The 27,127-nt window shown below is 54.8% G+C and overlaps 2 protein-coding genes across 3 annotated transcripts in view; both read left to right on the forward strand.

Moving 5' to 3' along the window:
- Positions 1-4,620, forward strand: part of FBXO31 (F-box protein 31) — a 41,850-nt gene extending 37,230 nt beyond the window's left edge. For both annotated transcript variants that reach the window (XM_040633211.1, XM_040633212.1), the window contains one exon: positions 280-4,620. In XM_040633211.1, coding sequence (XP_040489145.1) covers positions 280-502 — 223 coding nt within the window. In that variant the 3' untranslated portion in view covers positions 503-4,620. The remainder of the gene's footprint in view (positions 1-279) is intronic.
- A 7,268-nt stretch (positions 4,621-11,888) lies between these two features.
- On the forward strand, positions 11,889-26,852 carry CUNH16orf95 (chromosome unknown C16orf95 homolog). Its single transcript, XM_008702791.2, has 7 exons — positions 11,889-12,018; positions 13,105-13,156; positions 13,884-14,024; positions 19,975-20,121; positions 21,086-21,122; positions 24,471-24,675; positions 26,592-26,852. Exons 3-7 carry the CDS (start codon positions 13,884-13,886, stop codon positions 26,608-26,610), a joined length of 549 nt encoding a protein of 182 aa, XP_008701013.2. The 5' UTR covers positions 11,889-12,018; positions 13,105-13,156; the 3' UTR covers positions 26,611-26,852.
- The last annotated feature ends 275 nt before the right edge of the window (positions 26,853-27,127 follow it).

Consider the following 27,127-nt stretch of genomic DNA (forward strand, 5'->3'; position numbering starts at 1 on the left):
GACCCTCTTTCTTTAGCCGGGAGAGCTGGTGGAGAGCGGTGGTCGGCAGGCAGGGTGAGCCTGGCCGTGGGCCTGCAACTCTGGGCACTGGGCACTTAGAGTTGCGCGGTGGTCCAAGCGATGGACTCTCTCAAGCGCCGTGACTTGCTGCTTCCTGCTTCCTGCTGGCGGGGAGGAGGGCTGGCCTGTGGTGTGGGGGTGCTGCAGCAGGGGGCCGACGGGGTGGGTCGGGGCCCCTCTCACTCTCCTCCCTGCACCTTCCCTCTTGTCTCTGCACAGTTTTTATGGGACAGGCCTCATTGCCGGCCACGGCTTCACCAGCCCTGAACGCACCCCTGGGGTCTTCATCCTGTTCGACGAGGACCGGTTTGGGTTCATCTGGCTGGAGCTGAAATCCTTCAGCCTGTACAGCAGGGTGCAGGCCACCTTCCGGAACGCAGAGGCGCCGTCCCCACAGGCCTTCGAGGAGATGCTCAAGAACATCCAGTCTCTGACCTCCTGACGGGCCACTTCCCTGCGGGGCGGCTCCCAGGGCCCCGGGTCCTGCACCTGGGAGAGGAAGCAGCATGCACTCTGGAGATTTGGCCTCCGACCAGAACATCCACCTTGTAGGGGTCTTGGCCCAGGCACCCCGAGACTCTTTGTATGGAGTGTGCGACATTTGCGTGTGTCCTCAGGAGCTCATAGGAAGCATGTGTTACGAAAAGAAAGAAAGAGAAAGAACCAGGACAGGACTGATTGAGAGGGCTGGCTGCAGAGTTTTGTGAACAACTCAAGTGGAGAAATTGGGTTTGTCCTTGGCCTGCTGGCAGTTTTCAAGGGACAGGCCGAGCTACCCTGGGGGCTGATAAGGAGGATTGTGGGGGGGGGGGTGTGCCAGCCCCTCTGCAGGAGGGGAGCGAAAGCGGTTACAGGCTGGCAAGGGCCTGAGCAAGGGCAGCCGGGGCGTGGGGCAGTATATGCACAAAGGGAGCTCCGGTGGTGGGGGGTGTCGGGGATGCTGGGCCAGGACCCTGGACTGAATTCTCTTTTCTCTACTACCCTGCTTGGATTTTGGACAAAAGCATTTCACCTCTGACATGTTTGAGTGTCAGTGCAGTGGGGTCAGTGATGGGGGCCGGTAGGGAACGGCAGCTTGGAGACCCTGGCCTCTCTCCACTTTAGAGTCAAGACCTTCGCTGCAGCCAGTTCCAGACAGGCCGTTTGTTTGCACATCCCCCACCCACCTCCTGCCCATGCTCTGGTGTCAGAACCTCTAGCTGAACCACTTGTCCCAGAACCTGCCCCAGAATTTGGCAGGGCCACGTCTTCTGAAGCAACCCTGCATTTTCCCATTTGCATAGCATACACAGGTGCTGTTCTTGGAAGGGTGTAAGCAGCAGAGTGGTTGCACAGATGACTTTGGAACCCCTCTGCGGGGAACAGGGCAGCTTTCTAGAAGTCACCCCCCCACGTATGGAATGCACTTTGGAGACCGGGGCCTCTTGGGGCCCTCCAGGGTGGAGACCCTAAGCACGGACCCTTCTGAGGGTGCTGTGCCTGTGTCCCACTGACACCCGCGTTTGGGGACCCACTGTAAGGTCTCTGCTGATCTTAGTGTCTCCTGAACAACAGAGCCCTAAATGCATGTAGACCCCCCAAAATTAGTTGCAGCTCCGCCTCCAGCCTGCAGAGAGCTACCGCAACGCTCACCTTCCATGGGGGGCGGCTTCATTGGGGAGGCAGCCGACCTTGTCTCCCTCTCTGTTGCTCGTCCTTGCTGGGTGGACTGTGCTGAGCCCTCATGCTGGGGGCAAGGGACCCCAGGGAAGGGGGCAGCTTTGTGGTGCCTTCATGTAGAGACCAACATGAGACGTCCCATGAAACATGTTTTCCTGACAAATTTCTCCCTGACTGGCCTTTTTTAAAAAAATAAAAAATCCCTATTGCTCTAGCTTCAGTACCTTGGCAACTTTGAACTTCCTTTGCTTTCCAGAATCGTAGAATTGATAGCTCTGGGGCATGGTTCCCCAAAGGTAGACCTTCTAGGAGGTTCTTCCCAGACTCCTGACTCGGGAAGGAGGCAAGCCGAGAGGGTGGGGTCCCCTCTGGCCGGCTGTTGGAGACACCGTGGCTTACCTCCCACATCCTTCTAGCAGGACCTGAGACGCGGTCCCAGTTTTTGTGTCTTCTGCAGGACGGAGCCTCCAAGTGCTGTCAAGCCTGCCCCCCTTGTGGCTGTTACTCTGTGTCCCGTGGCAGGCACGGCTACTCGTGCATGGTGGTAGCCGCGGCCGTGAAGCCTCAGGGAGAACAGGTGCAGGCCAGCGGGGCGCACGGGTGCCATGCTCCACGTTTCACCTGAGCCTGAGGCTTGCTCGAAGACCGCTCCGCTCGAGGCCTCCCCTTGTCTGTAAAGCCCACTCAGATTGAAGGTGAGCCTTTCTGATGAAAAACCAGCCTCGAACCCACACAGTGGCACCTGCCTGTGGAGTGTGGGCCTCTCCATGGTTTCCGCTAGCGGTGGCTGTTGGCTGCCTTCACGTGGGTGCCTGTCTCTGGTTTCCGGCAGGGCCCTGTGGGGCCGACCAGCGTGGCAGCGGCCTGGGCGAGGGCTTGTCACCTGTACAGCCGGGCATCCAGCATACGTCTTGTTTCCCACGTGGTGGAACAGTGGCCAGTTCTGGTTTCTGGTTCGGTAGGCGAGTGTGCAGAACCTGTGCAAACCAGCCCCAGCGGCCGTGCCTTAGGGCACAGCGGGCAGGCAGCCCATCTGGTCAGCTTCCAGCCGGCAGTTCAGTGCAGGTGGGGATTCAGGAAGGCTGAAGTCATGGTTGGAAGCCTGAAGGCAGCTGGGAGTTTGATAATGCAGGTCCCCACAAGGAGCCCGAATGACCCAAGTTAGGGACTGTCTGTGCCCGTGTGGTGCTTGATTCGGGGAAGGTGGCGGTGGACTGGGTGGGTCTGGACATCTTCCCTGGTTGGCAGCACCTTACTTGCCCCTGTGCTGCTGTGAGGTGAGTGGAGGAGAGGAGCTTCAGTGCGCGTCTGCGTACCTGGGCATGTGCTGCTGTTCTGCTACTTGACGGGAAGTGACGTGTTCGGAGATTTCAGATGGGAATCCTCGGAGATTCTTACGTATTGGCCCTGAATGTTCACTGCAGGAGGCTTTTGTAAATGACCTTACTTTTTGGCTATGTGACTCAGGCTTGGTGGTCTGCCTGGTTTTGTCGGCCCACCCAGCTCAGACCTGCAGTGTCTGCTGGGTGGGAGCACGTTTGGAGGCTTCGTGGTGGTGGGAGTTCCAGAATCCTTCCTCCCACAATCCAAGCTGGGCCTCCCTTCCTGTCCTCACCCCTCGGTCCCTCCGTCTGGGCAGCTGGCTCGCTGTGGCTGGTGCTGAGGGCTGCAGCCTCTCACCCCTCCCTCCCTCCCCTCCTGCTGCATCCCAAGCAGCTTAGGCTGGGCGTCTGTACCCCTGGCGTTCCTCTTGGCCACGGTGGAGGGTGGGAGCGCTCCCAGCGCAGGCTAGTTTCAGGAGCAGGCCGGCCTCCGTTCCCCACTTCCTGCAGAGCAAGCTCCGAGCGAGTCGGCCCATTGGACGTTCTCCTTCCGAGCACCTGGGGTTTCCTGCTGTGGCCGCTCCCTTAGCAGCTCATCCTCCATGCCCCAGCAGCTGCAGCGGTTCAGGGCTGGTGTTAGTTTGTGGGGGGGCCCATGTGTTCTCACACTGCTGTAGTACTCACCAGCAGTGACGGAGGGGAGCCTGCTCCATCCCTTGACTTGGCGAACCCGGTCGCGGGAATCTCGGAATTTCTGAGCTCCTCGTGCCCGCGGAGTCGGGTATGTTGAAGACAAGCTCCCCGTGTAGACCCGGTGCTTTGAGGAAGCTGCCCTGTTCTGTCAGAAGCCCTCATTCTGTCTCTGTCTTTGTGCTCTAACTTTTAGGAATGCTTGCGGGAGCGTCTCAGACAGACCTCCCTGGCTGGCGGCTCGCGCACCCCAGTCCTTGGCCAGTCCCAGAGGTAACATAGGCTGACCTCCCTGTTCTTACTTTTGGGAGGTCTGGGACATCATCTGACTATACGTTCTCAGAAGTGTTGCGAGAGTAGGAATAAGCCAGGGTGTGGTCAACCTGCAGCCGCGAGCGGGAACAAGACGGTGCCAAATTGCCAAGTGCTGTCTGCCATTTACGGCTCGGCGGCCTGCAGGCCAGCCTTCGGGAGGTGTGGGTGACCGGCAGTGACCCTGAGGTTTGGAAGACATCCCCTCTTCAGGTCCTTTGTGTGCTCACAGGGAGACCTGCCAAAACATAGGAAGGGGTCAGAACCTTTGCTTTTTTAGCCTATTTTACTTTTGGTTGTTATTTGAGATAATGTAGCCTACTTGGAGAAGAAACACATTTCTGCTGCTTGATCTTGAAATCTTGAAATCCCACGCCCTGACAGCCGGCAGGTGAGGTGGGGGGAGTTGCTGTCCGTCTCGGGCGTCGGCTCTGGCTCAGGGTGGCTGGAGCAGGGCCGGCGCACCCGCAGCAGGGCCAGGACCGGAGGAAGCCGCCGCTCTGAGCTGCGCCGTGTTGTCACCGGGATGGGACCACTGTGTGGGGCTGTTTCTCCATAAATCAGTTTTGGAAACCTTGTTGTGTGCTTTGTAATTGTTTTTTTTTTTTCTGGGATGTGATTCAGATGGAGGCCGGAGCCATGAGTGACATGAGGTGGGGGGCTGAGGGCCGAAGGACAGGACTGGATCCTGGCGGGGTGGGGGGCCCCCAGGAGCCTCTCACACCTGGACTTGACAACGTTTTGATTTTCCCAGTTGTGGAATGGAGTGGTAAGTAATCCCTTGGAACCCAGACAATGGTAGGTCCCTGGATCCCTTCCTCTGACCTTGGCTTGATATGTGTCCCCATCACCGGCCTGGTGGCCCTGAGGAAGCTGGGGCCACAGTGGGATCTTCTCAGGCTAAATTCAAGGGGAGTTTGCCTTTTCTGAGAACAGGATAAGAACGGGATAGATGAGGGCAGGAGCTGTGCTCTGTGATGGGCACACAGCTGAGGGTCTCATTTCTGGGTTTTCTGAATAATATTCTTATAAAAAATGCAAGAATTTAATATAGGAAGTAAAAGTACCTCATGTTCCTATTCAGGGATGGGAGGATTCCCCTCCTCTGGGTGGTGGCTTAGCCCCGCAGCCCCCCTGGAAGAAGGCTGCCTGGTGCTTCCCCCATGGGAGGCTGTGCTGGCAGGGCCCTGGCCAAGCTCCCTGTGCGCCCTGCATCCCCCTGGGCCCCCTCGTGGGGCTTTCTGTAGGCCGGCCTCTGGTGGGGATTGAGGGCTGCTGCATGCACATGCGACCCCAGCCAGTAGGAACTGAAGATCTTGCAGTGCTGGAAGGCTGCCTTCCCAGCACCTGGTTTTTGGAAACATGCGGCTGCAGGGGACAGTGGCTCTGCTCATGCTGAGGGCGGCACCTGCAGTCCCGTCCCACACCCACTGGCCCTTCTGTAGATGCCCAGCCCTGGGATGAACGGGTGCTTCTTGGGGAGCAGAACCAGAGGGAAGGAGGTCGTGGACTGCTGGGACATGTGGGGAGCGCTGCAGGGAGGCCTGAGAAGTGACCCAGCATTCCCTTTGCAGATGGTCCTGCTCTCCTGATGTGGGCACATGCCTGCGGCCCAGGCCCAGCCACAGACCCAGCATCCTTATGAGGACCAGCCCCACTGCTGGCCTGGCACCTCGTTACCCCGAGGGCTGCTCAGCCCCTGACCCCAGCTGCTTGTTTGGAGCCTTCTCTACTGGGCACTGAGTCTCCATGTTTGGGGCCATCCCATGCCGTAGGGCACTGAGCGTCATTCCTGGTCTCCCCTAACACAGCAACCCAAGCCGCCTGCAGACATAGCCAGTGTCCCCTGTGGGTGGTCACCTTGTGGTTAGTACCTGCACCTCCATGCCCCAAACATGGTGCTCCACGTTGTGGACACAGCAGCGCATAAGCAGCGGGTCTCTGTCCTGCATGGGTCATAGCACGAAATGTCCCCCAAATGGGCCTCGGGGCCTCCTTTGAACACTCGGGGGCACGCTCTTAGGGTGTGGTCTATCCCCAGTGCCGTGGGGGGTCAAGGCCAACATGGACGTTGGCTCACTTGGACCTCTGGTACCTGACTTGGGCGATGCCTGGCCCGGCGTCTGCAGGGCGCGGACAGTGGGTGAGGCTGTGTCCTCACCTGTCTCCCTCAACCCAGGATGGACGTGACTCCCAGAACCTCAGCAGGGCCCAGGCGGTGGGTCTCTGGTGCTCCGGAGTTTTGGATCCTCTCAGGTCCGGGGCTGCCTTCCCCAGCACACCTGCCCTGGCGCCTGGTAGTTGGGCAGCGGTGAGGCCCGTGTGTTGGAAGTAGTGGTGCCGGCCACTTGGACCGATGGGCTGGCTCCCTGTGGGTGGCCAGGTGGGACAGGGAGATGCCTGCCCAGCCCCGGGATGCTGAGCGTCAGCCTCTGGGGGGAGGGTTTGAGCGTCCGTAGCTTCCGAAAACCCCCACGGGGTTCTGGTGCTGCCACGGGGCGGCCCTTCTGTGGCTGTCCTCCGTGCTGCGTAACAAGCATCTCCTTCCCAGCATCTTTCGGGAGGAGGATGTGGAAGACTTTCGACAAGCAGCTGTGCCTCGCTCTTCGGTGAGAAATGGTTGAGCTGTCCTTTCTCCTTGGTTAGGTTCTGTGTTACAATTTCTGTGAATGTTTAGTGTGTGCATGTCTTCCATGTGTGTGCATACAGCTGGAGCAGGGGCCACGGAGCCTCCCCTTCCCTTCGGACTCCCTGGTGCTGCCCCTTCCTAGCCAGCACCCCACCCTGCAGCCCCGGTCCGCCTCCATCCCTGTAGCTTTGCCTAAGATGTCGGGTTTCCAGACGAGAGCGCTGTGGCGAGCAGCGCTTCTCAGCCTTTTCTTTGTTTTCCTCTCCCTCCAAGGAGCTTTTCTAGACGTTTTTTCCTAATTCTTCCCGTGGCATTTTAATACCACAGATAGGCCGTGTGAATTTTTTTGGGTCCGTGTGTGTGCACGTGTGCACTTGTATCCACACAGGCACAGATGACACGGGGTCCCGTGGACAGAGGGAGGCCTGGGGCTCTCACTCGGATCCACCAGGAGCCCTGAGGGCCATGCTGCAAAGGTGGAGGTGGCAGGTGCCCCATACGAGGCTGCTGTGCGGATTCGGGTTAGAACTGGCCTGGCCTGGGAAGGACCAGAGTCTAGATGAGGAGTCGTGGACAGCAGGATGTGGGGTTCAGGGAATGAGACAGGAGGGCTGGGATGTAGGTCTGATTCCACTCGTCTGGGTGTGCTGCTGGGCCAGATGTGGTCTCAGGGGTCCCACCTGCTAGTGGCTTGGCCCTGAGGCTCACCTCACTGGAGCCCCTGTGATCACTCAGTGGACGACAGGTGGACAGACGCTGGCTCAGGGCTGCTGCCATCCCCGCCTGGGGGTCTAGGCGGCAGAGGAGGGGAGCCCTGAGCCCTGCAGTGGATGGCAGGTCACCCCTTATGCAGAATGTCATTCAGAGAGGGGCTGCTGAGCACCCCCATGGACCAGGGCCCAAGAGGCTGGTGAGGACCTAGACCCAATTCCTGTCCTCTCCTCAGGCTCCCTCCAGGACCCAGGATGGGGACAGAGGCTGTGGAGCCTGGGTGAGCGGCCCTCATCACCATGAAGCTTCACTCCCCCTGCTTCTAACATTCCACAGTTCTGTTGGGAGGCAGTCTCCCACAGGGTGCCATGGGCATGGGGAGACATGGCATGGAGCCACGGCACGGAGCCCCTCTTCTAGAAGATGCTCCAGGGATCTCATGGAAAGCACTAGGATGTGAGTCCTTGGTGCTGGGGTGAGACAGTGACGTGTCTGCAAATGAACACACTCTCCCTGAGCCTGGCTGGCTGGGGCTGTGTCCCTTTTGTGGCGCTCTGATGACAGTAAGGATGGTGGTGGTGATGGTGCCATGTCCCCTGGTAGAACACAGGATGTGGTGAAAGAGAAGGAAAGGGAGCCCATGTTCCACAGCACATCAAAGAGAGTTCTAGAATGTTGTGGTTGGAGAGGCGGGGACAATAAGGGGTGATGATGGAACCTGCGATCCCGCAAGGAAAGGTGAGTTTGGGGCAGCCAACTTGCACACTAGGGACCGGTCACATATGCAGGGCCCCAGTCGGACTGAAAAAAGGAGTCCTGGATCCGGGGGGCCGTTAATACACCACACGAGTCGCTAGCACGTGGCATGACTGTGACCCAGACTGGACTGGGAAGGGATACTTCCAAGAGACCCCAAAGTGCCCCCCAATGGGGGACATGAACGTGTGACTCTTGATCTCAGGAATGTAAGTTTGAGCCCCACGTTGGGTGTAGAGATTACTTTTAAAAAAAAGTTTGAAAAAACATTTTTTAAATCATGTTTTTAGCAAACCCATGAGGTTTAGCTTTGTAGAGCTCCTTCTCTATGCCTGTCATGGGTCCATCAGTCAAGGTTATCCTGTAATAACAAGCCTCAAAACAAAATTACAACTTCTGGGTTAGCAGTAACAATGTTCTCGAGGGTACGGATGTGGACATGTGGAAAGGACAGTCCTCCAGCCACGGTCCCCAGGACCAGTGCGGTCGTGGCTGTGATGGTCCTGAGGACAGTGTCCTTGCTGCTGGATGGTGTCTCCCTTGCTCTGTCCACCCGCAGGGGCAGGGGTGTGACCTGCCACTTTGGGCCCTCAGGCTTGGCAGCCAGCTCTATCGGGTCACACAGAGGTGTCCCCACTTGGGGTCCCCCGGTCTCCCCACACTCTGCTGCTTACTGTGGGCTCGGGTCCTCGTTTGGAGTAGAGGACAGGCCCTTTTCTCTTCTACTCCTAGAGGAGGTTCAGATCTTCGGGAAATCCAGTCTGGAACAAGGGACAGAAGGTCGTTTGTGCCCCGTCTCTGTGTGTTTGGAGACCTGTCCCTCATCTTGCACCCACAAGGCTGCGGTTGCCCTCCTTCTGCTGCTCTCCCCGCATCTGCCCAGGGTTGGTTTTGTTTGTAAAGCCTTTGTTAGCGCTCACTTGGCCTCATGCTGCCACAGCCTGCCACCCTCACCACATGCAGGGGTGACTGGGGAGAGTCCCCCTCTGCTACCAGCTCTCCGAGGGCACAGGTGGCCCCAGTTCTGGGCTCTGTCCCCGATGCAGGTGGTACGAGGCTTCATGACAATCTGAAAGAGCCCCTCCAGGCTGTAGATGACGGTCACAGGGGTGGCAGGAAGGGGCTCTCTTGGCTGGGTTCCCCTAAAAGCCAGCCCTGAGCTAGGATCTACAAATAAATTACTGGGGAGATGACCTGGGATAGGGTGTGGGGAGTGAGGGGTGGTGCAAAGGGCATCATCAAGGGGGCAGCAGTGTGGGCAGCTGGGGCTCAGGCCCGCAGGGATGCTGGGAGATGGTCTGGAGCACGCCCCACAGCTGTCCCACCTGCAGGCCAGAAGCTCAGATACTTATCCATCTTTCCCGTCACCACCGAGGGCATTAACCCCTGGCACTCTTGGCCTGCTACTGGACAGGGGTTTGGAGGGTCGTCAGTGGGCATCAGGCAGTTATTAGGAGTTGACAGCCATCAGCATGTGAGTGCTGTGGGGGCTGGGGGGCTGCAGAGGTGCTGGTCATGCCTGCCTCAGCGGCCCACCACTTCTCCATCCCCTTCGAGCCAGGTCACATGGTCCCCTCTGGTCTGCTGGCTCCTGCTACCAGGTGTCCGGTGTCTGCTGAGCCACTGCTAGCCCAGGGGCAGGCCCAGGCCCAGTGTAGGCTGAATACAAGCCTGACTCATCATGCTCTCAGCCAGGGACCCTTGGCTGGTGAACACACTGCACAACTGCACCATGGCTGGGACTCAGAGCTCTCTCTCTGCTCCTTCTACCTGGGGGCTTTGGAAACACAAGCCTGACAGAGATTGGAAGCCACAGGCTTCTCTGGTCCCACTGGCCTCCTCTGAGGCGGTGGCAGTGCGCCAACCCCTGCCTGAAGTAGGAAGGGAAAAGGAAAATATAGGGAAAAAATAGGATCTGCCACACTCACGTGTGACAGCTGACCCGCCTGGGAGGCTTACGGCATGCTCGGTTTTACCGACCTTCTCAAACTTCCTGTAGATCGGGCCCACAGTTATCCCTGTTTTACAGACCGCTTTACCCCCAGGTGTGCAGAAGTGGGGTGACTTGCCTGATACCCACAGTGAGGGAGCGGCAGGGCCAGGATTGGGGTCAGGACCTGGTTACTCTGAACACCCAGGGCAGGGCTGTATGGTGAGGGATTTGCTTTCCCGCCTGGAGGGTCCTACGTGTGGAATCACGTGCCTGCTTTGGGGCCTGGCTTCTCCACACTGTTGTGGGGTGCATCTGTGTGCTCTTCTCCGTCCATAGGTCGTGCTGCTCTATGTGGAAATGCCACCAATTCTTTCTTCCATCTTTTCTGCTATGAGGGGGCATTTGGGTCATTTCCAGTTTGGAGCTGTTAACATTGCTGTGGCTGTTTGTCCTGCCTTCTGGTGGACCTTCTCATTTCTCTGGGGTGTATAACTGAGTCAGGAACCCGCTCGGGTATAGGGTCCTCATTCATAGGTTTAGGTTTTGTAAATACTGCCAAACGGTTTGCTGACGGTGGTATCAACTGGCAGCTGCGACATCCTCGGTAAGCCTGGTATTCGTCAGTCCTTCCAGCCATTCCTGGGGAGGGGACGGGGGCAGTGCTGAGCTACTGTGGACATGGAACAGCAAGTCCAGGGGGCATGGGCCCGGCCCGTCTTTTACCCCAGAGCTCAGGAGGAGGATGCGGAAAGCGGGAAGCCGACGGCACTCCCAGGCAGGCAGAGACGAGGCAGCTGTGGATAAAGCGCTAGGTCAGCGGTGAGGTTCCTGGATACCCCACGCACGGGTGGCCTGAAATCCGTGCCCGCGGGTCTGCGGGGGGCGCGGCCCGGGCAGCGGGGGTGCGTGAGCGCGCCGGCTGCAAGCTCAGCCCTGTCCCTGGCCGGTTACGGAGCCCGGAACCCGGGGCAGCGCACCCGGGTCGCCCGTCAGGGCTGGTTACTCAGGTCGGTTCGGGCAATGCTGGGTCGGGCCGAGAGTACGACAGTCCGCACGAACCCTTCCAAGTGGGGGGCACTCGTTCCCGAGAGGCGCCCGCCGGAGTCTGCGGGGAGCGAGAGGCACACGGCCTCCGGCTCTCCCAAGCTGTACGTCCTGGCGTCCTCTCGGAGCCCACCGGACGGCCGCCCAAGCCCAGGTCGCTCAGGAACAACACGCGTCTCTAACAGCCACGACTCGGGCCCAGACGCCGGGCGCGCAGCTGAATCCGAACTTGAGACAAGCACCAAGCACCAGCACGGCGCCGTGCGGGGAGCGGAGACCCGGCTGCGGCGCCCGAGGGAGGCGGCCCGGGGGCGTTCCCCTCCGCCCCAAGCCCTCAGTGACCCCCCCAGCGCAGAGGCCACGCCCCAGAAGCCAGTCAGCCTCCAGATAAGGGTACATGCATAGAAGGCAGCTCATGATTGGCTAAGCTCGGGCGAGTCAGCGGCGCGCCGGGGCCGTCGGACCGGAAGGGCGGGGCCTGCGGCGGGGAGGGGGCGGAAGGGGAGGGACTCGGGATGGGCGGCCTCGTACGCGTGCGTGCGTGCGCGTGCGTGCGCGTGCGTGCGTGCGCGCGTTAGCCGCGGGGAGGAGACACACGCGTGAGGGCCGGCTCTGCTGTCGTCACCAGCCTCACGATGGTCACCGCGGCCTCCACCACCGCGACCCTGCCGGAGCCGCGGCGGGCACTTCCGGGAGCCCTCGGGTGTCCGTTGGGTCTGTCAGCACGCACTCCCCCGAGCGCGTCGCGGCAGGCAAGTGTGTCACTGAGCCCCGCTCGCCGGGCCGCGGACGCCGCACCCGGGGCGGCCCCAGCCCCGTCCCTGGGGGGCCCGGGCCCAGGTCACTCCGGCCCAGCGCTGGCTGGAGCACGTAGGCAGGGCAGAGCGCACGCCTACGCTGACGTAAGCACCGGAGGGCCTTGTAGTGTTTCCCGACCTGAGAACGTCAGGGGAGGGTGTTCAGGCTCGGGTGCGTCCCCACCTTGGGGACGGTGGCCAGGGACCGTCCGTCCGTCCGTCCGCCGCGCTTTCCTGGAGCCTGACAGCCTCGACACAGAAGGATCTGCTCTTGCCCCGCAATGTTGGCACAAAGCCCCAGAACGAGTTTCGCTGGCTGACCTGTGAGCCAGTCTGTTAAGAGAGCCGGGCGTCAGCCTCGGGGCTGGGTCCTGGGAGATTGGACCCGTTTGAAGTGCGGGCACTGAGCTGGGGGTGCCCCCCCCCCCCACGCTCCGGCCTTGGCAGCGGGGGCGGGACGCCTGCCCGGCAGCCTGCCGCCGCTTCTGTTTGCAAGCATGAGCTGGGCGTGCAGAGCGCAGAGGCCTGGCGCTGGTGCCGTAATAAAGTGACGGTCACGAGGATGCTTACGGTAAAAGGAAACACGAAAGCACTGTGTCACCTACGGTTCCCACGTTACAAAGCACTCGGACACACCACCGGCAGGGGAGACCTGCTTTGTTTTGTGTTCGTTCCCTTTATGCACCCCCCCCCCGCCCCGGGACTCCGAGTGGCATTCTAGCAACTTGTTTTTGGGGGCGGGCCCGGTAATGGAGAGGAGTCGCACAGTCTGCCGCGACCCCAGGGCAGTTTTGTGTAGCGTACAGTTTGGACAATCTTTGCCTTCGGTATTCCAAGTTAAGCTCGGGGGTGCCCTAGGGATTGTGGTTGGAAAGGTCTCACCAGGGTGGAGCCTTCCTGTCATTCCCAAAGGGCCCAGCACACGTTTAACTGAAGTGTGTGTGAAGTGAGTAAGCTTGGGAAAGCAGGATGTTACACTAGCCTGACATTCAGGAGCATGCACACACCTGCTTCTCTTGTCAGCCCCTACCCCCTCTTAGTCTCAGGAGGATGCCCCCTCCCTCCCTGAGGTTGAGTGACATGAGTCAGTTCCAAGAAAGCTGGCCCACGTCCTCACCCTGCAGTCCTGCCTCCCCCCTCAATTTACACAAAGCCCAGAACTTTCTAAGCCTTCCTGTTCTTGTTTTCTAGGAAGAGCACATTTCAAATCTTTGGGAAAGAAGTGTGCCTTATAGATCATTCGGTAAGGAAAGCAAACTCTTAGCAACTTTGCTCCAATTCCCAGCAAGCCCGTGGGTTTGTGAGAGTGGAGAATGTGGGTGGGTCCACAGACAGCATCTCGTGAGGATGTGTCAGACACAGAGTCTGCGGTTCCAGGGCCCATCACCTAGCCCCCAGTGTCTCTGTGTAGGGTCACCCACTGTCTCCCCCACTCCTGGCTCCTGAAGACACTTCAAGACAGGAATTTGAGAGGCCTGTGAGAACAACACTGCCCCCTGATGTACCTGCTTTGGGCATCAGCTTCTTCATCTGAACCTGGAGAGGATGACATCCCCTCTCCTTCCTGCCCGTGGGCTTGGTGAGGATCACATTGGCTGGATGTGGAAGCCTTTGTGAATGTAAAGCACTGATGGCAGATTGACACCCAAAAAGAGCAACCCTCTCCCCACTGCAGTCAGTTATATTTCCCCAGACCTGCTCATGGTAATGCAGCAGGAAGTGGCTAGGAATCCTAGCACCTGGTGTGCAGGCTCTGCTGGTCCCCCTGTCATGGATTCTGGAGAGTGAGCCATGGTAGCCTGCCTCTTTCTGACCTGCAGGAGGAGCTGGGGCCCCTGTACCCTGCCCCTGGACACCCTGCTTCAACCCTGGCTGTCTCCAAGCATTGATTTACTATTCAAGAGAGTTCCTTGGCTCACATTGCAAATACAGCAGCATGTTTAATTCTGTCTTTTCTGGCTCTTGCTCAGATGTGTCCCGTCCCCAGCACTGTTCATCGAGAGCCCATCTGCTGTGAGTGCCAGGCCAAATTCGGGGGCTGCCTGCCGGTGCCCAGGGTCGAGGCGGCATTGCCTTACTGGGTCCCTTTGTCCCTGAGACCCCGAAAACAGGTAGGTGACTTGGACCAGGGCTTCTTCATCTGAGTCCAGGGTGAACTTCAGGGGACCAGTCACTCCTGAAAATCATAGATGTTGTATGAGTGATATCTTACAATTTCTGGGAGACAGGTTGTGTGTTTTTTTTTTAATCCAGATTTTTTCGAAAACCAAATCTATGGAGTTAGACTGATATGTGATAACTGCACATATGTAAAATGTACAGTTTGCTAAGTCTTGACATAGATATCCATCTGTGAAACCACCACTGCCGCTGGACGACGTGCATCCACACGACCCTGAAAGATTTCTTTGTGCCCCTTTGTGACTCCCCCCAGCCCTCCCCACCCTGCAGTCCCCAGGTAACCACCAATCTGTTTCTGTCACCCCAGATCAGTTTGCATTTCCTCAGATTTTATATAAATGGAATCATATAGTAGGTCCTCTTTGGCCTCGTTCACTCAGCATAATTATTTCCGAGCTTCCTCCATGTGGTTTCTGCGTGGTGCTGGGTAGTGTCCATCATATAACTTGACCGCAGTGCAGCCGTTGGTCCAGTGAAGGACATTTGCACCGTCTCCACAAGTTCTGTCTGTTACAAAGAAAACTGCTCTGGACGTTTGTGTACAAGTCTTTGCATGAACACACCTTCATTTTTCTTTTATTTTTAAAGATTTTATTTATTTATTTGACAGAGATAGAGACAGCCATCCAGAGAGGGAACACAAGCAGGGGGAGTGGGAGAGGAAGAAGCAGGCTCATAGCAGAGGAGCCTGATGTGGGGCTCGATCCCACAACGCCGGGATCACGCCCTGAGCCGAAGGCAGACGCTTAACCGCTGTGCCACCCAGGCGCCCCACACCTTCATTTTTCTTGGGCAAAGACCTAGGAGGGACTTGTTGAATCATGGGGTAGGTGTATGTTTAACTTTTTAAGAAATTCACCTGTTTTTGAAGTGGTCGTATCATTTTACATCCCAAGCAGCAGTGTATAAAGTTCCAGTTCCTCCACATCCTCACTAACACGCGGTTTCCTCAGTTTTTTTTAAAATTTTAGCCATCTTAATAGGTGTGTGTCTTGCTGTGGCTTTAGTTTGTATTTCCATAGTAACCAGTGATGCAGAGTGTCTCCTCCATATGCTGTTGGCATCTGCATGTCTTACTTGATATGTGTCTGTTCAGGTGTTTTGCCCATTTAGAAACATTGGGTTGTTTGCTTTTCTTTTTAAATTATTGAGTATCGAGAGTTCTTTATACATTCTGCACATAATTTGAGATAACTCAATTTGTAAGCATTTCTCCATGTTTTTGACTTGTCCTTTTATTCTCTTATCAGTATTTTTCACAGAGCATAAGTTTTAAATTTTGATGGCGTTCACTTTATCAATCTGACCTTTTCTGGGTCTTGCTTAGATGTGCCCCTCCCCCCAGCACAGCAGTGGGACATGCTTTCTGAGTATTCCTAACAAATCTTAGCATAAGCCAAGGTCAGAAAGGTTTCTCCTTATTTTCTTCTAGAACTGTTATAGTTTACAGTTTGTGTTTAGTTCTGTGATCCATTTTAAGTTAATTTTTGTGTATAGCTTGAGGTATGGGTTGACATTCCTTTGTTTTCGTCTTGGGTGTCCAGTTGTTCTAACACCATATGTCATAGAGGCTGTGCTTTCTCCACCAGCTGGCCTTTGCACCTTTGCCAGAAATGAGCTGTGCATGTAGCTGTGGGTCTGTTCCTGGACTCCGTCCATCTGCTGCTCTGGTTGTCTGCACACCGCCACGCCGTCTCCATTACTCTGACTTTATAGGGAGCCGTGTGTCCTCCAGTGCTGGTTCTGTTTAAGTTGGGCATTCTAGTTTGCTTGCATTTCCATGTGAATTTTATTTTAATTAATTAATTAATTAATTTTTAAAAAAGATTTTATTTATTTATTTGACAGAGATAGAGACAGCCAGTGAGAGAGGGAACACAAGCAGGGGGAGTGGGAGAGGAAGAAGCAGGCTCATAGCGGAGGAGCCTGATGTGGGGCTTGATCCCATAACGCCGGGATCACGCCCTGAGCCGAAGGCAGACGCTTAACGACTGAGCCACCCAGGCGCCCCTCCACGTGAATTTTAGAGTCCCATTGCCAGTTTCTACAGAAATGTCCTGCTGGGATTTTGGTTGGTATTTTTTGTGTAAATTAGCATAAAGAGAATCATCATCTTGATGATACTGACTCTTCTGACCTGAGAACGCAGTGATCTCTCTTTCCGTGTAGGCCTTTCATGTTTCTCAGGGGTTGCTTGCAGTCAGCAGTGCACGGGTCTGGCACACCTTCTGTCAGATTGATCCGTGAGTATTTCATAGTTTTGATGACAGCATTTAAAAAATTCAGTTTATGATTGCTGTATTTAGAAATACCACTGATTTTTGTATTTTGATTTTGTATCCTACACTAATGCTTACCTCCTTTTTTCTAGTAGCTCTTTTTGTAGATTCTATCAGATTTTCTACATAGATCATCATGTCATCTACAGAGAGAGATTTCATTCCTTCCTTCCCAGTTTGGATGCCTTTAATTTTTCTTGCCTGATACCCTGGCTAAAACTTCCAGTACACCGCTGAGTGGAGTGGGGAGACAAGATGTCCTTGTCTTCTTTCTCATCTTAGAGGGACAGCATTTGGGTTTTCACGATGAAGTTTGATGTTAGCCATTGGTTTAGGTGCCCTGTCAGGCTGAGGGAGTTCCTGGCTCTTCCTAGTTTGCTGAGAGGTTTTATCTAAAATGAACACTGGATTTTATGTGTCGATTGAGGTCATCACATCATTGTTAATATGATGGATTGCACTGATGGATTTTCAAAAGTTAAACCACTTCCTAGGAGAAACCCTCTTGAATCATGATGCATTTTCCTTCATACAGTTGATTAAAAGCTTTGCATGTGTATTCATGAGGGATATTGATCTGCGTTGTCCTTGTTTGCCTTTGTATTTGGGTAACGCTGACCTGCTACAATGAGTTGAGAAGTATTCTCTCATTTTCAGTTTTCTGGAAGACTGTGTGAATTGGTATTATTTCTTCCTTTAATGTTTGGTAGGATTTACCTCTGAAGCCATCTGGGACAGAGCTTCCTTTGTGGGAAGGTTTTTAACTACAAATTTAATGTCTTCTGTGGATACAGAGTTATTTAGGTTGTCTGCTTCTTCTTTAGCAAGCTTCAAGAAATTTGTCCATTTCATCATTGTCAGATTTATTGGTACGATGTTGTTCATTATCATCAGTATTCTCTAATTGCCCTTTTAATATCAGTAGATTGTAGTGAGGCCCTCTCTCTCATTTCTCATTTTTTAGTAGACTCTCAAAGGGGTCACTGGCTTTAAGATGACCGAGTCATGTTGTTCTAGGCAGTGTTGATGGCCTCAGTCCCTCCTGTTGGTCACTGTATCATTTGAAAGTTGGGCAGGGTAGGCATTATTGTACTCATTTAAAGGATGGGCAGACTGAGGTCCAGAGAGGGGCAGGCTTTTCCAGGGTTACACAGTTCATAGCAGATGAGGAATTAGAATCCAGAACTCTCCCCACTGAGATGTACTGCTGGACATCAGGGAGGAGGTGGCCCTAAGCAGGATGGAAGGAATACAGAAGCCAAGGTACCTAGCCTGTCTCTTGTATTCCAGCTGGTCTCCCTGTCTCTATCCTCTCTAGCTCTGGCTGTCCATGTTCTGATCGGCAGCCCTATGAGCTTTTAAAACTGTGGATTTGGTCCTCTCACTCCTCTGTAGCTCCCAACTTCTGAGTATGGACCAAAGTCTCTGACACAGTTCCTGGGGTCCTTCCTGATCTTGCTCCCGCCTGGCTCCAGCCTCCTTTCCACTTGCCCCTCCAGCTCCTCTTCCAGCAGAGGGGAGGTGTTAGGTGTTAGTAACAGAAAACTGACCCACAATGGGTTCATCCAGGTCTTGGTAGAGAGAGGACTCCTCTAGGATTGGCTTTATGGCTAAACAGTGTGTTTAAGGATCCAGAATCTTTTTATCCTTTACTCATAGTGTTGGTGCTGTCACCTTTAGTGCTTCGAGATGGTGGCTGTGGGTCTCTTTTTTACATCGTGGTCCACATGGCAGAAAGTGAGCCTTTCTGGGGTCCTCCTTTTCTCAGGGGGGCTTAGAAGGCTTACCCTCCCATCCTGCTTTCTTATCAGGGATAAAAAATTCCTAGAAGCCCCAGCCGACTTCTTTTTCACCTGTTTGTCCTCACCTCCGCACTCATTCCTGGCAGAGCCCTGACGGGCCGATGCTGATCCCTTGGGACTGGGCACTTTGGCCCTGGAGTAAAGCTGGGTCTTTCAATAAGGGGGGGCTGGGAAATGATTTTTATGCAGGCAACCCATGGGGTCCGCCTGGAAAGTTCATTCTGTCCACATCCTGAGGGCCCTCCAACAGGCACGTGCTGTTCGCCTGCCTTCTCCACCCAGCCAGCCCCCTGTGCCGCGGCTCGGTGATGCTTCCCAGACAGACTTTTCCAGCTTGGAGTTTTCTCCCTGCATCCCAGCATTTATTCTGGTAGCTGGATGGGTCCTTCCTCCTAGCGCAGCGCACGCCGCAGAGAGTGTGCTCGGCCAGCGCTTGGAGGATGGGGCCAAAGGGGCCTGCGTGTGCCTGTCCTGTCGGCCAGTGCCATGTTGGCAGGAGGCAGGGGTGGATGGAGGTTTCTGGGTTCTCCAGAACCTCTTCCATCTCCTCCTTTGGATGAACCTTCGACCCCTTAGCCCTCCCCTGTGGGGTCCTGTGCTTTGCAGTATGTCGCACACCTGCTCTGGGTTGCTTCTCCTCTGCCTTGGGAAGTCAGCAGGGTCCACTCACATGTAGGTTTTATTGTCTTTCTAATGTGTGACATGAGCGCATGGTGGGAACTTACAGTGGTACAGAGGGGACACCCCGCCTGTGCCTCCCCCGGGGCGTCCCTGTGTGGCCCGGAGATGTGCTGTGCATGTGCTCTTTCACTAGCGACATGTAACACATTGCCTGCCTGCCTGGCTTGAAATAGCAGTCCCTGTCGTCGTGAGGGGCTCAGCTGGGTGGCCTGGCCCCACCTGTCCCTGATCTTGGGGCCAGTGTGCAGGCCCAGACCTTGTAGAGGCCTGTGTGGCCTCTTTGCCCGGCCAGACCTGGCTGCTGTCACTTCCTCCTCGTTCTGTGGGTGAAACCAGTGCATGGCCTAAGCAAAATCCAGGGGCAGCCTCCACACTGCCCCTCTGCCAGAAGGAACGGAGGTCACAGGGCAAAGGGCATGGCTGTGGGGGAGGGTACAGAATGGGACAAGGCCATGGTCCCCCACAACTCATGTCCGGGAAGCATGGCATATAGATTTTCTATAAAAACTGCACATGGCAGCATGATGGGCCTGCATGTACGTTTCCCACCCCACATCTTGTCTCTGCATTCATTCGTGTCAGGACAGACAGGTCTGCCTCGCACTTTCCAACGGCTGCCCCATTCCCTGGTGTCCCTGCATCTCTCCCAGACAGGCCCTTGGGCTCTTGGGCCACTACAGCCATGCTATAGCTCGTGTTCTTTGCGAGCATCGTTCTGCAGATGCTCATGTGTCCCAGAGTGGATTTGCTGGATCAGACACTGTCCATTTTAGAGTCTGACCCGTGTTTCCAGAAAGCTTTGTAGCCAAGAATGCTGAGGCTCAGAGAGGCCAACTGTTGTGTCCAGGGGCCGCTCCTGGAGGCCTGCAGGCTCAGGCCAGAGCCACGTCCCCTGACTGTAATGCACATGTCCCACCATGGCAGCCATGCAGACCTCCCACTGCAGAGGTGCAGGTGGCCCCTGGGAATGTCATGAAGAGGAGACTGCTTCCTCAGCTGGGTGGTTGGGGTGGGCCTGTGGGAGGGCACAGAAGAGGAGCTCCCCAGGGCCCTGTCTTAGGAAGACACAACCTGGGGCACAACCCCTTTGGACCTTCTCTTCCCTTCCTCTCTGTTAGATCCAAAAGATGGTCCGGTTTTATATCCCCAAAACCTCCGAGGCATGCCCCTGCCCATGCCACCGCTTTGGGGGCCGCCTCCCGATGCCTAGGGATCAGGCCGTGATGCCCTACTGGGTGCCCCAGGTGCTGAGGCCTCACAAGAAGGTAAGAGGGAGGCTCACAGCAGCGAGGCCCCAGCGGGACCCAGAGATGGGGTGGAGGGTGCTGGGTTCTTTCTCCACAGTGGCCTCCACTGGTGTCCGGGGTCTCCTGGAAGGCACAGTGAAGGAAGTAGAGTGCAGGAGGTGGGCGTGTGCAGGGGAGGGCCAGCTTGGTGTCCTGGGGGGTGCTGGAAGGGTGGGTCGAACTGGTCTCTGAAGGGGGGTCTCTCATCGCTGCCCCTACCTTTAATGCCATCTCTTCTGCCTCCTGTTCCTCCCTCCTCTCCTCTATCTCCTCACCTTGCCTCAGTGCCCTCTCCAGCTCTCTGGGCATCCTGGCAGGCAGAGGGAAGGGCCGGGAAGGACCTTCCCTCTGAGTTTCTGTCCTGGCTTTTCAGCTCTGTCTGGTGCCTCCAGGTCTCTGGGTTCCAGGGCAGTGACTACTGGGGTTTCTGGCCCGGTCCAGCCCTCCTTAGCCCCATGGCCCCTTCTCTCCCATGCTTTCTGGGTGTCCTGGGTGGTCAGCTGAGGCTTCCTTTCTGCCTTCACGCACTTATCATTTGCTGGTTTTCTCTCATCAAGTAGCAAACTGTCCCCAGAATTAAGACTCAGAGGTTATTTATTTATTTATTTAAAAGATTTTATTTATTTATGTGACAGAGAGACAGCCAGTGAGAGAGGGAACACAAGCAGGGGGAGCGGGAGAGGAAGAAGCAGGCTCCCAGCCGAGGAGCCTGATGTGGGACTCGATCCCGGAACGCCGGGATCACGCCCTGAGCCAAAGGCAGACGCTTAACGACTGCGCCACCCAGGCGCCTCAAGACTCAGAGGTCCTTTAAAAGGGGACCATGGCTTGCATTCTGAGCTGGCCACAGCCCTTTCCTGGTTTCCAGCCCAATCCCTGGACCCACCCTTCTGGTAGACCACCAGGCTGGGCTGACACATCTGCCCCCATTCTTTTCTTTTAGGTGGTGAAAAGGCAGCAGAGTTGTAAAGGCATCCAAGGTAACTGAGCATACATGTCTGATCCCTTCACTCCCCAAGGAAGGTGGGGGTCTCGTGGTGGGGATGGGGAGACTGTTCTCATCCCCGGATGTCTGTAAAACAGAGATGGCGGTACACATACTGCGTCTTCACCCCCTTCTCGTGCCAGGCATCGCTAGCCACCTACCATTTTCCCCCAGTGAACCTAGAGAAGCCTTACACTCTACTGGTCTATCTGCTTTGGCTTTCAAGATGAAGCCAGTTTGCAGCCTGGAGTTAGATGGTATCTAAAGTGTGTTTTCTTTTAAGTTCTAATCTTGTATAGTTCGTGACATAGTGTGTTTGCTTGTGTGTGTGTGTGTCTGGTGTATACATACATATGCTTATGACCTAGTAAATACATTTACTGATGATATGGTGTGCATGCCAACATTTACATATGCAGGACACACAGTATATTCATGACATCATATTTAGGTATGTATTCATTTTGCAGTATATTTATACATTTATGTATTTGAGAGCTAGTATGCATACATTCACATATTTATGGCGGATGTAGTGCATAGCACACATTCACGTGTTCCTGATGCAGTATGTATCTGTGCCAGAGCATGTTCATAGACTTACGTGTTTGTGAGCTAGAATATACTCATGTACTCACGTCAGCACCATCCCCACCTTTACTTTCTTTGTCTCTAAAACAAGTGGGTTGGATTGCTCTTGAAGGCCTTGTCCGGCTCCGATGGCCAACATATGTGCTTCCTCTGCATTGCACATGAACCGAGGAGTGGACATGCCAGGTGGTTTGCATCAGGTCCTCCCCTTGCCCAGCTGTTCCCGTGCTCTGTGTGGTGAGCACCCCTTGCTGGAATCTGTGCAGGAGGGAATGGATGGATGCCAGGCTGGCACTGGGTTCCTGTGATGGGTGAGCAGTTTGAGCAGTGTGCCCAAAACTCAGGAGCACAGGGATGGGTGGGAGAGTGCACAGGAAATGAGTGGCCACCAGCCAGCATGCCCGCCTCTTAATGCTGCAAAAATATGTATTTCCCCTGATAATAAGAGTCACGCAGTTAGGAGCAGCATGGATGTACACAGCGTTTGTGGGGGCTGTTTAGAGGCATCTGTCAAATTATTATTATTATTATTATTTTTAAAGATTTTATTTATTTATTTGACAGAGAGAGAGACAGCCAGCGAGAGAGGGAACACAAGCAGGGGGAGTGGGAGAGGGAGAAGCAGGCTCATAGTGGAGGAGCCTGATGTGGGGCTTGATCCCATAACGCCGGGATCACGCCCTGAGCCGAAGGCAGACGCTCAACCGCTGTGCCACCCAGGCGCCCCTGTCAAATTATTTTTTATTGAGATAGAATTGACATTGAACTTTATATTAGATTCAGATGTATGGTGTAATGGTTTGATGCTTATATTTTGTGAAATGAATGGGCAGTAAGTCTAGTTAACATCCTTCACCTCATATAGTTACAAATTTTTTTTTCTTATGATGAGAACTTTTAAGATCTACTCTCTCAGAAACTTTCAAATATATAATACAGTATTATTAACTGTGGTCACCGTGCGGTACATTAGATCCCCAGGATCTATACCTAGAAGTTTGTACCTTTTGACCACGTCACCCATTTCTCCCATCTATCACCTTCTGTAATCCGCGTCATCTTGCCTCCAGCAAGCCCATGTCCGGTAATGCCTGGTAGACACTCCCACACGCATGCCTGTCTGCAGCTGCAGTGTCCTTGACAAGGTATCCAAAGCAGTCGAAGCATCCCCCAGTGGGAGGACGGACATATGTGGGGGTGTGTTTGAAATGTGGCACCTGCCATGTAGAGCACGCAGCCCTTAGGGACGACGGGAGGGAGCCCCAGACACACTGCGGCGAGGGAAAACAATTGGCTGCAGCCTGTGCAGTTGGACCCCATTCCTGTGGATCTGCAGAGCTGAAGTCCTGTGTGGGTGTGGATGCGGGTTGGTGGTGTGCGTCTGGGCTGACAGTCATGGGTTCCCCGCGGGGGTGGGGACGACGGGAGCTCAGGAACCCGAAGAGCAAGACCGGGGGCCATATAATATTATAAACAGAAAGCAGCACGTTGGCTCCAGTTTGGGGGAGAAGAGCCAGAAATCCCTTTATGAAAGAAACCACAGCAAGAGGACAAGAACAGTTGGAGAAACGGCTCTTTTAACTGTATAATCACACATTTATGGGTTATTTTTATTGGTTGTTTTTGGCTTTGAATTCTCTGCATCTTTAAGAAAAGCTGAAAGCTCAGCTTATGGTTGAATCATATGCATCACTTTGATACATTTTCAAAAACCAGTATTAACTTTTACTCCAGTCCTCGTTTAATAGTTGAGGCAATTTATACAAATAACGAGTCAAGCCTTAGTCCATTCAGTCCAGAAGGTGTTCCCAGGACAGGACTGAGAGCCCAGGTTTCACTGGTACCAGGACAATTAGGATCTGTCTCCCCCTGAGCTTTGTATAGAGTGATTTAAAAATACATTAAAAAAAGTGATTTAAAAATATTTCCCTTAGCCTCAAATCCAGATTATTTCCATTTTAAAGAGAAAAATCTGTATTTTTCATCTTGTGTTTTCTTTGTAAAGAGGAGGCTCATTTGCTTTTCTTCCATATGCTTTTGCAGTAGGATTGTTTAATAAAGAAAATACTGTTTTATATTAATTATGCTTTTGCATATTAGTGTAATTAGAGTAGTAACGTGTATAATATGACAAATAGAGTATATGTATGGTATATGTAATATATAAATCTGGTGTAACTTGTAGCACGTTAGTAGAGTAATATAATTAAGTTGTGATATCAGAAGGGTCCCATGTTGACCAAAGCAGATCTCAAAAGCTAGTGTCAGGGAAATGGAAACACTGGAGTCCCATTTGTGGTTGTGTTTTTTTCAGATACCCAAATAAACCCCACGTTTCCATCACTAAGATCTATTCATTATCAGTTTCTTGCCAGCCTGGTTTCATCTGAGCTTCACCCACTTGTTCCCCCATCAAAAAAAGAAAAACAACCGCCCCCCAAAAAAAGATTACCGTGAAGCACATCCCAGCTAAATTGTGTATTCTTTCATCTATACCGAGTTCATCACGTGGCTGTAAGAGATAAAGACGCTGGCATGAGCCCCGCAGTCAGCCCAGAAATAAGCTCACAGCAGTGTTCTCTTCATCTTCCTGGATGTCGGTCAGCGTCCACACTCTCGGGGCTGTGGCCAGCCTTGCTGGAACACCTGGTGTCCTTGCCCTGGGTTCTGGAGGGTTCTCCCGTGTGTGTTGTGCACACACACGGCACTCTGTCCCCACTCTGCCCAGGGCCTGACTCGCTTTCTCGCCTAGAACCCCCCCTGGACTTGCGCTCCTGGTACAACCGCTGGCGGATCTGCTGTGACAGGCGGCTCCTCCTCAAGTGGCAGCAGCTCCAGGCCCTTCACCAGCATGAGCCACTGGCCCCAGGGAGGGGAGCGAGCCCCCCGGCCCCCCTCCTGCCCTTCAACCTCCTGACCCTCCTGCAGGCGGTCCTGAGGGTCATGGTGGCCATTCGGTGAGCAGGCACAGGGTGAGGGCAGTGGGGGCCCTGGGCCCATCTCATTCCCCGGGCTGTTTTGGTCAGGGGCTGGGGGTTTAGTTGAGTCAAGGACGTGGGAGAAGTTGGCTGTGGCTGAGCGAAAGGGTGAGGAGTGGCTGCAGCGGGATCACCGTGGTGCTGTTCTCACCATCCAGAGTTGCCCACACCCTGCGTGGGGATCTCAATCTAGCACACACTTAATGGACAAGCAGTCCAGGGACATCAGAACTGAGGGTGGGGCACTGCGCGTCTTAGGGCTGCCCACCTTTCTTTCTTCACCTTGTCCCTGTGGCCTGGCACTGGTTCTAGTTTGCGCACATTTCCGTCACGTCGAGCTTGAAGGTGGCTGTTAGAGGCCGCTCGCCCAGCCAGCCCTCTGGGGAATAAAGCCCCCCCCCCCCCCCCCCAACCCCCAGCCCAGTCCCAGCCATCGAGGCTCCATTTTGGAAAGCCCTTGCCCCAGCCTCGCCCCCAAGAGCCTCACTCAGGCCTTGTCACCTGGAACCCCACCTCGGCCCTCCTCCGGGGTGCCCCTCATGGCCCCCTGCCCGGGGACAGGCAGGGCTGCTTCCTTTGGTCTCCTCCTCAGGCTCTTTCATCACACTTGTGTGCAGGGACATGCAGATATACAAATGTATGTGGATACAAGATGTGCAAAACTATCAGTATGTAAATGCACGCAGATCAAATTTATATTATGTTGACTTGTTTGCTTCTTAAGCATCTGTCTTCTTGTAAGAGGAATATTCTAGAAAGTATCCAATATCTGAAAATGGTTGTAGGTGTCTTCTGTCCAGTGTCCTCCTTGTTGTTGTTCACAGCAGGGGGTTAGCCCTATCTTTGTCTCTGGTCCTGGCTGGAAGCAGAAGGCCCTCCCCTCTGCACCCTGCTTGTCTGCTCTCCCAATATTGGGCATTGGTGTTGCCTCTAACCCTGTGATTACAAATGATGCCACAGGGTACGTCCGCATGCGAGTGCCTGTGTGGACCTGCAGCCTCTTTGGGCGTGTGCTGTTCGGAAGGGGGCCGGGGCAGGGGGTCGGCAGCTTTGGGCGATTTGTGCGCATGACCAGACTCGTAAAACCGTGAGGTTGTTACTTCTTTGCTTTGTGTGAAGATGCATCTTTTGTGTGTGTGTGTTTGCCAACTTGACCATCAAAGCGAGTTGGACCCCCCCCCCCCGGGCCCACTCTGGGAAGAGTAAAGAAAGAAGCTCGGGTGTAGATGGTACGTGAGGTAGATGGTCAGGGAGGCCAAAAGGAAAGTGCTAATGATCGTGTAGGAGGCGTTTGCCTCAGAGCCAGGTTCTTTGGGCCGAGGCCCAGGTGGCAGCTAGATGTTCAGGAGAGCTATCTTGTCGGGCTGCGGTGTCCACGGGTTGCCCTGTGAGATCCCCCAGACTCCACAACCAGCTTGTCTCAGGAGAACCTGCTGGCTGCCTCGGGCTGGCCTGGCAGAGGTTTGCTAGAACTGTGAAGGCCTCGGGAGGGGAGGGGAGCTCGGGACCTTCCCAGCCGGGACCCTTGAGGAGCTGTGACCATCACACTTGCCTTCTCAATGGGGCGTGCCGCAGCTTCCTCACATCGGATCCCTTTCACAGCTGCGCAAGGTGGGGACTGTCCGTCCCTCCCCGAGGGGGAGCATGGGCTATGGGGGCCGAGTGCCTCATCCAAGGACCCATGGCTGGAAGTGAGTCAGCTACGACACACCCTGGCATCGCATCCTTGTACGCTTTCCTGCCTGGGCTCCTCAGGGACTCAGATGGTGTCCCCCTCCGCGGTGGGGGTCCCCTGTCTTCCACGCCATAGAGGCTCCCTGCCAGGTCCTGCCAGGGCAGCGTGGGCTCAGCATGGGGCACGGTTCCGAGTAACTGCCTTTCTCTTTGCTTTCCAGCCACTTGTTTTGGGTTTGAAGTTCGAATCTTCAGCCACTGCCGAGAACATCAATGAAAATGTCAGTCATAATCAAGGTCTTTACTGAAAGCCGTCAAGTCAGGAGGAGTCTGTGATAGCCACCATTTTCTCAGCTCCTATAACTCACATCCAGGGTTGGGTCCAAGTTCTCTCATCAGGCAGTGCTCCGTTGCCGTGCAGCTACCGTGGATGTGGGTGAGACTGGCGAATGCGGCCAATAAATGTTATTTATGAAACTCCAGAGTGGCCCCTGATTGAATGATGACACTGGTTCTGCTTTGTGGAGGGGGCCGTGTTCTCCAGCCCGGTGTCCCTGGGGGATGGGGCTGCCTCTGTGCCTCTCTTCCCTCTGCCTGGGACAGCGGGCCCACCAGTGCTGGGGCGGAGGTGGTGTTGGCACCTAAAATTATGTGAGTCGAGGGTTTTTTGTTTTTTTTTTAAGATTTTATTTTTTTTTTAATTTATGTATTCAACAGAGATAGAGACAGCCAGCGAGAGAGGGAACACAAGCAGGGG

This window comes from Ursus maritimus, unplaced genomic scaffold, assembly GCF_017311325.1.
Source record: "Ursus maritimus isolate PB19 unplaced genomic scaffold, ASM1731132v1 scaffold_19, whole genome shotgun sequence".
In the NCBI taxonomy this organism is placed as follows: domain Eukaryota; kingdom Metazoa; phylum Chordata; class Mammalia; order Carnivora; family Ursidae; genus Ursus; species Ursus maritimus.